The sequence below is a fragment of the Hyla sarda genome, chromosome 4, assembly GCF_029499605.1.
Source record: "Hyla sarda isolate aHylSar1 chromosome 4, aHylSar1.hap1, whole genome shotgun sequence".
Classification (NCBI taxonomy): Eukaryota; Metazoa; Chordata; class Amphibia; order Anura; family Hylidae; genus Hyla; species Hyla sarda.
In genome coordinates this window covers 239,719,652-239,730,231 of record NC_079192.1, presented here as the reverse complement: position 1 = coordinate 239,730,231, position 10,580 = coordinate 239,719,652, and the positions used below count along the sequence as shown (strand labels likewise).

Genomic DNA, 10,580 nt, shown 5'->3' with positions numbered 1-10,580 from the left:
TACATATTTGATACTGCCGCATGGCTAACTGTCTGAACTATTAAAATAAAATGTTAATGATTCACTAATATTTTAATAGTTCAGACCGTTACCCATGTGGCAGTATCAAATTTACATTGCTTTCTGTACAGGATCATTAATAATAATATAAAAAAATTGCTGCTGTTTGGTCACATCACATGCTAGAAAATTTTAATATGGCCATTGTACATAATTTTTTCAAGTAGAATCAGCTGAACCCCTTTTTTTTGGAATTTTGAATTTTTTTCCAATTAATAAAATAATAGACAACTAATTAAAACAACTTATTATAATAATAGTTAGCTGCAGCCCTATTCAGTTTTCCATCTTCAGACCTATATGGGGCCTTGTTTTAGGCGCGACCAATTTTACTTTGTAATGACAATCATTTTACCACAAAATCTCTTTTGTATGAAAATTAGTACATTTAAAATAGTCCTGTTCTAACCCCTGTAAAAAAAACGTATTTATTTTTCCGTATATGGAGAGGTGTGAGGGCTCATTTTTTGCGCTGTGATCTGTAGTTTTTAACTGTACCATTTTTGTTTTGATGGGTTTAAAAAACTTTTTTAGTGTGTACAATGTGACCAAAAATAAGAAATTTTGGACTTTACGAATACGCCATTGACCATGCAGTTTAATAAAGTTATATTTTTATAGTTCGGATAAGTGGGTTGATTCAAACTTTTATTAGGAAAGGGGGTTAATTCACATTTATTAGAATTTTTTTTACATACATCCTTCACACTTCCAGAATGTAAACGTACATCTGGGTGCGTGAAGGGGTTAAAAATAAATGAGAGAATATATACTACAGATACAGCACATTCTTACATATAAAGGCAGAAATAGAGGCTAGAAGCTGACATAGGTAAAGAGCAGTACTGCACTTTAATGTTAAGAGGTGCTACTAGACAGTCAGTGCATGTACTTATGTTTTACCAGTAAAAATGCTTCAGCATTGGATATATACCTAAATGTGGCACTTTATGTTGAATGTGGTTTCAAGTTAAGAGCAATGTACTTTGGAGGGCTATTGGGTAATGGGATGAATAGAAGCTGAGCTGCAGTACCCAAATACCACCACTCAAAAATGCCTAGGTTTCTGGCTAATATTCAGGCACTGTGGCTTGGCCAAACAGCTGATAAGCAGGGGAAAGTTGGGTATTGGAAGCCAGCTGGTCAGATATTGATAGCCTATCCTGAAGAGGCCTGTTGTCTGTCGTAGCTGTCAATAAAGTTTCGATCAATAGACGAGTGCCGCGGACGTGAGTTCTTACACCTGTATCCTGAAGAGAGGCCATCAAGTCTATTGAGGCCATCAAGTGAGTAAGGTCGCTTGGACGCCACGCCACCCCTCCCCCCCCCCCGATTTCCATGCCGGCACCCCGGCATTTTGAACATTTATGTTTAGAAAGCCGGCTTCTGTGTTAATGACGTCACGCCACACTCCCTCCATTCATGTCTATGGGAGGGGGCATGATGGCTGTTGAGCAGAAGTACACAGCCATCATACCCCCTCCCATAGACATGAATGTAGGAGGCATGGCCTGACATCCCGAACATAGAAGCCAGGCATAAATGTTCAGAAGGCCTGGGTGCTTGCCCGGTGAATGTGGGGAATCCCAGAGGCCAGACTTCCTGCAATCAGATGGGATAAGATGTCTAAGGGTGGAGTACCCATTTAAGTCTGTGTATTTACAGTAAATCATTAGTACTGTATATGTGATCAGGTAAAACCACGATAACCTCACCATTGATATGAATAAAGGGGCCTGTGTGTCTGAATCCACTTACCAAAAAAATAAAATAAAAATACCCAGAAAAATTAAGAATTTAAAAAAAACTAAACACATTTTCATCTACAGGAATATGGGTTAGTTACCAGCTATAGTAGTCATTTAGAATGGTATGGCATATCTCTACGGGTGCAATGTAGAAGTTGTGTTGTATCATAAATCAGCAAAGACAAGACACACATTTAAAGACCTTGTCTTAATTCTCTTTCTGCAAACTATATTTGAAAAATCTGTACAGACAGTCACATATATATTACCTCATAAAAACCAAAATTCACACTGTAGCATATTATACACACATATATAGGTACCCTCTTCTCATGGACAGCAGCAAAGATCAACTTTACAGACAGACATTCTACAAAATTGCAGTGATCCCACAATGTAAATGTGCATCTGGTGGGATGTCTTTGCAGCAGCATAGAGTACAGGCATTACAGTAATAATTCAGTATGCATAAGAAAATATCCAAAGCTCTACAGTAATAGTGTATTAAGAAATTCCATACATACATTTTCAACAATGTACAGAATGTAAGCATAAAAAAATATTAGCATACCATACCAAATTGTTATACCAAAAAGCCCTCATTCACACAACAGTATTCTGGTCAGTATTTGTAAGCCAAAACCAAAAATGGGTCCAAAACACAGAATATGCAGATACAGTAAGTTCCATTTCTGTTTCTTTTACATAAAAATATTGATGTAAAATACTGACCAAATACTGCTGTGTCATTAAGGCGTAAAAGTGGCTTGTACAGAAGCTAGCACGGAGCCAACAACATTACTGGGGCGGAGGCGGTAGGCAATGATTATACTAAAGCCTATAAACATGATATTCTAACTGTCGTTGAGGGGAACATTTCATGTTGCAGTCAGACAGAAAAAAAAGCTGAATTTCAAGTAGCTTTGCAAAATTATATCAAAATGATATAACCGCAGCGATACATGGTCTTTGATTTGTAGTTTAGCGGATTTAGAAAGTTCCAATTCACACATGGAAGCATGAAGTTTCGGCTTCAAGTATCTCTTCATGAGTATGGAAACTGAGCAGTCTCCTACATTCGCATGACTGAAATCATATTTGGCACATGAAAGCATTTTGGTCATTCACTGTGCAGAAGACTAGTTATGCAGGGAGATTCAGAAGTCTCTATTCATTAAGTCATAAGGCTGGCCTTGTTGCCTATTGCAACCAGTGTTCAGCTTAATTTCTATGTTTTTAAAATGAATTCTCTACTATGACTGCCCTAGGCAAGGTTTAATAAATGAGGCCTAACATATTACCTATGCATGGAGACTTGTGAATCACTCTGTTTGTTCCAATTTTACAGTGCAACAGTACACAGGATTATAACAACGTTTGGTATAGATTTCCACTCTCACATTGTCTTTCTTTAGGTTTACCATCCACACATACACTGATGAAGTGTAATCCAGTGTACTATATCGGTGCACATTTTTTGCAGCAATTAAAGTGAAAATGTACTCTTTGTGTTGTAGAAAATGCCTTCTTCTGTAACTCGCTCTAAGATTGGTCCATAGATATTCTTGGTTAATGGGATCACCAAGCCTTTGCTTTCAATTTCACCTAAATGAAAAAAATAAAAAATAAATCTTTTCAATTGCACAAGTAACTAAGAGTGCAGAGTACATTGTAGTTTGGTTAATACACTGCCTATCGCACTGTGCCAGCTATTCAGCTGGACAAATCAGAGCTACCATCATTTCTGAAACAAAGCAGCTATGTTTGTTTTTCTAATCTTGTGCCAATCCTGTAAACCCTTAAGTACCAGGGCACCAGAATGTACATTTACGTCCATTGTCCTTATTACACCAGGACGTACATTTACGTCCTGTACATGAAGCGACTGCAGGAGCTGCGATCAATTCATGCAGTGCACCTGAAGTGGGGGCTTAGTAAGGCTCATCGGACCACCCACGGCACAACCATGGGGGGGGGTCCGATGAGCCAAAATTGGCTCATTGTACTGTTAAAAGCAGTACAATAATAGAAAAGTGTGTAAACATGGGTATTATTTTTATCCTACTGACCAACAGAATAAAGAGAACATGTGCTTTTTATCGTAAAGTGTACAGTGTTAAAAAGGAAACCCGTTACTATGCTCCGTCCCCGTGATCGCCAGTAATCAGACCCGGAGCGAACACGCTCCGGGGACTGATTCTAACGGGGTGCGGAGTGGAAGATCACGGGTGTCCCCAGCGGCGGGACCCCCATGATCAGGCATCTTATCCCCTATCCTTTGTCACACACCCTCCCATAGACTTGCATTGAGGGGTGGGGTGTGATTTCACACAGGGACGGAGTCGTGACGTCACGATCTACTGTCCCGGTGGTCGAGATGGACTCAGCATGAGGACCTCCAGTGGTCCCGGAAATCGTTACAGGTAGGTGCTGCATGGTAGATCCAGGTGGTCCCCAGCAACGGGACCCCAGCTATCTGACATCTTATCCCCTATCCTTTGGATAGGGGATAAGATGTCTAGGGGCGGAGTTCCCCTTTAATACATAATCCCAGCCCGGATTTTTCCTCCCTATGTGCATAACCTTACATTTATCAGTGTTGAACCTCATCTGCCTCTTCCCAGCCCAAACCTCCAACCTATCCAGATCCATTTGTAACAGTGCACTGTCCTCTATTGTGTTTACCGCTTTGCAGAGTTTAGTATCATCTGCAAAGATTACTACTTTACTATTCAACACCTCTACAAGGACATTAATAAATATATTAAATAGAACAGGACCCAAAACTGACCCCTGTGGTACCCCACTAGTAACAGTCACCCAATCAGAATAAGTACCATTAATAACCACCCTCTGTTTCCTATCACTGAGCCAGTTACTTACCCACTTACACACATTTCCCCCCAGCCCAATCCTTCTCATTTTATGCAGCAACCTTTTATGTGGCACCATATCAAATGCTTTGGAAAAATCCAGATATATGACATCCAGCAATTCCCCCTGGTCCAGTCTGGAGCTCACCTCCTCATAAAAGCTGATCAGGTTAGTTTGACAGGACCAATCCCTCATAAAGCCATGCTGATATGGAGTCATACATTTATTTTTTATCAAGATATTTCAAAATAGCATCTTTTAGAAAACCCTCAAACAATTTACATACAACGGAGTTTAAACCAACAGGTCTATAATTCCCGGGGTCACCTTTTGTCCCCTTTTTAAATATTGGCACCACATTTGCCATGCGCCAGTCCTGGGGAACAGTCCCTGTTACTATAGAGTCCCTGAATACTAAAAATAGGGGTCTGTCTATTACATTACTTACTTCCTTTAGAACACGGGGGTGAATGCCATCTGGACCTGGTGATTTGTCTATTTAGATTTTTTGTAGGCGGCACTGTACTTCTTCCTGGGTTAGACAGGTGACCTGTACTAGGGAGTTTAGCTTTTCTCGCTGTATTTCACCTGGCATTTAATTTTCCTCGGTGAATACAGTAGAGAAGAATTTGTTTAATATATTTGCTTTTTCCGGGTTAGTTTTACTCTCTTGGGCAATGAGTCTTTCTGTCTCTATTTTTGCGGCTTTTATCTGTATTTTATTTTTTTTTTTACATATTTTACATTTTTCTCCACAGCTTTTTACTGCTTCTTCACTGCCATCCTCTTTTAGTAATTTAAATGCTTTATTTTTGTCATTTATTGCCCCCCTTAATGTTTTTATTAATCCATATTGGTTCTATTATATTTTTTCTTATTTCTGACCCTTTTATTCCCATTAAAGTATATACATCTTACAGTGAGAGTTTAAGATATTTGTAGAAGTCTCCCATTTAGTGTCAGCATTCTTGTTTTTGAGGGCATTATCCCATTTTATATTGTTAAGGGCTTCTGTGAGTTGGTCAAAATGTGCCTTCCTAAAGTTCATTGTTTCTGTTGCCACCCGCACGATTCCCTTATTGCAGAACAAGTTATAATGTATTATATTATGATCACTATTTCCTAGGTGTCCTTCTACTTGCACATTAGTTACTCTGTCAAGTCTGTTGGTTAATATTAAAGGGGTTATCCAGGAAAATTTGTGTATATATAATATATATATATATATATATATATATATATATATATATATATATATATATACATATACATATACACATATACATATATATATATATATATATATATATATATATATATATATCTCAACTGGCTCCAGAAAGTTAAACAGATTTGCAAATTACTTCTATTAAAAAATATTAATCCTTTCAGTACTTATGAGCTTCTGAAGTTAAGGTTGTTCTTTTCTGTCTAAGTCATCTCTGATGACACCTGTCTCGGGAAACGCCCAGTTTAGAAGCAAATCCCCATAACAAACCTCTTCTAAACTGGGCGTTTCCCGAGACAGGTGTCATCAGAGAGCACTTAGACAAAAAAGAACAACCTTAACTTCAGAAACTCATAAGTACTGAAACGATTAAGATTTTTTAATAGAAGTAATTTATAAATGTGTTTGACTTTCTGGAGCCAGTTGATACATATAAAAAAGTTTTTTCCTGGAATACCCCTTGAAGTCTAGTAGGGGGGCGCCGCCTCTGGTCAGGCTCTGCACCATTTCGGACAGATAATTGTCTTTAGCTATAGTCAGAAACCTGTTTCCTTTATGAGATTCACAGGTCTCAGTCTCCCAGATTATATCAGGATAGTTAAAGTCCCCCATTATTATCACATCATTTTGATTTGCTACCTTGTTTATTTGCCTCAGTAATTGATCTTCTGCCTCTTCCATTACGTTTGGTGGCTTATAGCAAACCCCTATCAGAATTTTTTTCTTTATCTCCATATATTTCTACCCATAGTGACTCCACATTATCGTTTCCCTCCTGTACATCCTCCCGCAGTGCGGCCTTCAGACTGGACTTTACATAAAGCCTCCTCCCCCTTTCCGTTTTGTCCGATCCTTCCTGAATAGACTATAACCCTTTATATTGACCACTCAGTCACAGCTATCATCCAACCAAGTCTCTGTTATACCCACTGTGTCATAATCCTCCTCAGACATTATCAACTCCAGTTCGTCAGTTTTATTGGTCAGACTTCTGGCATTAGTCAACATGCAATTCAGTGGAGGATGTTTTTTTTTCCCTCTATGAAGCCTATCCCTATTAACTATTCTAACCCCTCCCTCCGCTCCACCCCCAGGTACATTAATAAGTCCCCCCTCCCCATCTACACCATCTTCCCCCTCTATGTTGTAGGTTCCCTCCCCCCCAGTCCCTAGTTTAAACACTCCTCCACCCTTCTAGCCATCTTCTCCCCAAGTACAGCTGCACCCTCCCCATTGAGGTTCAGCCGTTCCTACAGTAGAGACGGTATCCGACAGTGAAGTCGGCCCAGTTCTCCATGAACCCAAACCCCTCCTTCTTACACCAGCATCTGAGCCACTTGTTTACCTTCCTAATCTCCCGCTGCCTCTCTGGTGTGGCTCGTGGTACAGGTAATATTTCAGAAAATATTACCTTGGGAGGTCCTTTGGGAAGTCCTTGCCTTAAGCTTGCGCCGTAAGTCCCTGAAATAATTTTCAAGGACACTCCACCTACCTCTTACTTTGTCATTGGTGCCAATATGTACCATGACTGCTGGGTCCTCTCCAGCCCCACCCAGCAACCTGTTAACCCAATCCGCGATGTGCCAAACTCAAGCGCCATGAAGACAACACACTGTTCAGCGATCCCGGTCTTTGTGACAGATTGCCCTGTCTGTCCCCCTAATAATTGAGTCCCCCACTACCAGTACCTGTCTGGCCTGCCCTGCACTCCTACCTCCCTCCTTACTGGAACAAACACCCCCCCCCCCCGGCAGTCAGAGGCAGAGTCCTGCTGCAGTACTGCTAGCTCTGAAATGGCATCCCCCTCATCTGCCAACCGGGCAGACTTAAAATCTTAATCCTTCTAGTACTTACTTATTAGCTGCTGTATGCTCCAAAGAAAGTTATTTTCTTTTTGAATTTCTATTCTGTCTGACTATAGTGCTCTCTACTGACACCTCTGCCCATGTGAGGAAATGTCCAGAGCAGGAGATGTTTGCTATGGGGATTTGCTCTAGCTCTGGAAGTTTGCGACATGTACAGAGGTGTCAGCAGAGAGCACGTTCTTTGGACCATACAGCAGCTGATAAGTACTGGATTAAGATTTTTAAATAGAAGTAATTTACAAATCTGTTTAACTTTCTGATGCCAGCTGATAAAAAACACATCATTGTTTTCCACTGGAGTACCCCTTTAAGGCCAAAATGGGATGTGCCTTTAAGCAGTTAAAGTATTTATTTAGAAAAAATTTTGACATGTCATCAGAACATGTCAAAAGTTTAGATCGCACCAGGTCTCACTATTACTTTCTGGATGGCACTAGTTGAGTTCCACTGAATTAGGCAGTTTGCTGGGGAGAAAAGAGTTCTGCCGCACGTTTTTCCTGGCTACACCTCACGATCACTGCAGTTCTCAGGATTATTTTTTTTATTTATTTATTTATTTTTTTTTTTTTTACACCTCTGGATGACTCGTCAAAAATTTTACTAAATGACAGCAACACTAAGTTTTGCTTAGGAATTACAATAAGTCATCTAAATTATTTGTATATACATTTAGCCTACTCAAAGGCAGCTGCCATTTCTCAGAAGATTTCTGTATATAGGCTAGGCATTACAGAACATTCAGTGCTCTTAGCAGTTTGGGCTGTCTTGTTCTATTTCATGACATAAGATAAAAAAAAAGTTTTAATAATGATATACTGGATAATTTTACAGAAGACACAATGGATATTGAGCAGTGTACCAAGATAAATGATTATGCTTTTTTTTATTTTATTTATTTCGAGAATACACTGTGTACTACCCACCATCCAAAACCATTTTGGCAGCAATTGCTGTCGGGTATCCCACGGTTTTTGCCATAGCAGAGTAGCCATTGACCTCTCCATAAACAACCAAGCTAATGTTTTTGGACTCCAGATGTCCAGATGGATGCCTGATTTCCACATCGTTTCTCATGACAATCATATCACGCTCTCCAGGACCTGAGAGGAAAAAAAAGTACCTGTAACTGCAGTTACAAGTCAGTGGACTGAATAGTAACTTAATGGAATAATTCTTTATTGTTACAGGTAAAGCATGATCTGGGGTGCCTGATTGCACATATTTCTTTATAGGACTGTGTCTCATGAAAAAACAGCTTGTTGAAGGCAACATGAACTGGTTGTAAAAAAGTGTGTAAAAGCATGCAGCCAAACATGGAGGAGCCATGGTACAGTACACCAATCATGGATTACATTAAATATTTATTTAAACCCCAACTGATCCTGAGAACAGGGACTGAAATGAATGATAGACATGTGCATCCTATATTCCCATTCATCATTATGAGAACATCATTCATTCTGGGGACAATTTTGTCTCCATTCTCAGGATTGGTGAAGGTCCCAGAGGTCGGCTTGCACAGATCAGGTGTTATGCCTCATCCTATAGATAGAGGATAACCACCAATAATTGGAATACTCCTTTAATGTACCAAGACGTATATTTACATTCTGAGCAGCTGCGCTTGCTTCATAGACTGTAAGTAATGGCTGCTAGTACACTTCTAGAAAATATATTAAATAAAATCTAAGGTTGCGCCTTAGATTTTATGGTAAAACGAAAGATGTGATTACAAAAGTATAATTGTTCACGCAAAAAGCAAGCCCTCATTTGGGTCTGTAGATGGAAAAAAAAAAGTTATGTCTCTTTAAAGTCACGGAGAAAAAGGAGATATTTCTAGACTTACCGAGAAATCGCTTTCTCGGAGGATCCATTGGGGGACACCGGAACCGTGGGTATATCTTGCTGACACTAGACATTAATGAAAAAAGAAGTTGGCTTCTCCCGGCTGGATATACCCCACCAACTGACTCGGAGCTAATTGGTTTTAGTCCCAAAACAGTAGGAGGAACCGAAAATACCACAATAGTCCGAGAAAGGCCCAGCCAAAACAAATGAACCAACTGACTGACAGGCAACCGACCCTAAGAACCAACAGGGTGGGAGCTGTGTCTCCCAATGGATCCTCCGAGAAAGAGATTTTATGGTAAGTCTTAAAAAAATCTCCTTTCTTCTTTCGGCTCCATTGGGGGACACAGGAAACTTGGGACGTAGCAAAAAAGTCCTCGGGGTGGGAAAGCAAGACCAACCAGAATTCAGGCCATTGGCAACGCCACCGTCGCCTGCAGCATCTTACGCCCCAAACTGGCATCAGCAGATGCAGAAGTATGCACCTGGTAAAACTTTGTGAACGTGTGCACGGAAGACCAAGTGGCCACCTTACACACCTGCAGGGCCGAGGCCTTGTTGAAGAACGCCCAAGAGGCCCCAACAGAGCGAGTGGAGTGGGCCTTAACCCGGAAGGAGGGGGGGGGGGGGGGGGAAGTCTTCCCCTGAGAACAATAGGCCTCTGAAATGGCTGACCGGATCAACTGGGAGATGGCCGCCTTAGAAGCTGGCAAACCCTTGCGTTGGCCTTCCGGAGTGACGAACAGCGAATCAGAACGTCTGAGAGAAGAGGTGGCCGAGAGGTAAACCGGTAAACGCATAAGGCTCTGACTACATCCAGGTTGTAAAGAGAGTGCTCCCTAGGATGAGATGGAGCTGGGCAGAAGGAGGGAAGGACAATATCCTCTTTCATATGAGGACCAACTTTAGAAGAAAGGAAGGCACTGGCCGGAGCACGGCCTTGTCTTGGTGAAGAAC

General features: G+C 40.6%; 1 protein-coding gene across 1 annotated transcript in view; it reads right to left on the bottom strand.

Annotated features, from left to right (window-relative positions):
• Positions 1–2,982: 2,982 nt before the first annotated feature.
• The window catches only part of AASS (aminoadipate-semialdehyde synthase), a 118,271-nt gene continuing 110,673 nt past the window's right edge, over positions 2,983–10,580 (bottom strand). Inside the window, exons 23-24 of the mRNA XM_056573796.1 lie at positions 8,699–8,875; positions 2,983–3,413 (exon numbers count right to left, since the gene is read on the bottom strand). Coding sequence (XP_056429771.1) covers positions 3,295–3,413; positions 8,699–8,875 — 296 coding nt within the window. The 3' untranslated portion in view covers positions 2,983–3,294. The remainder of the gene's footprint in view (positions 3,414–8,698; positions 8,876–10,580) is intronic.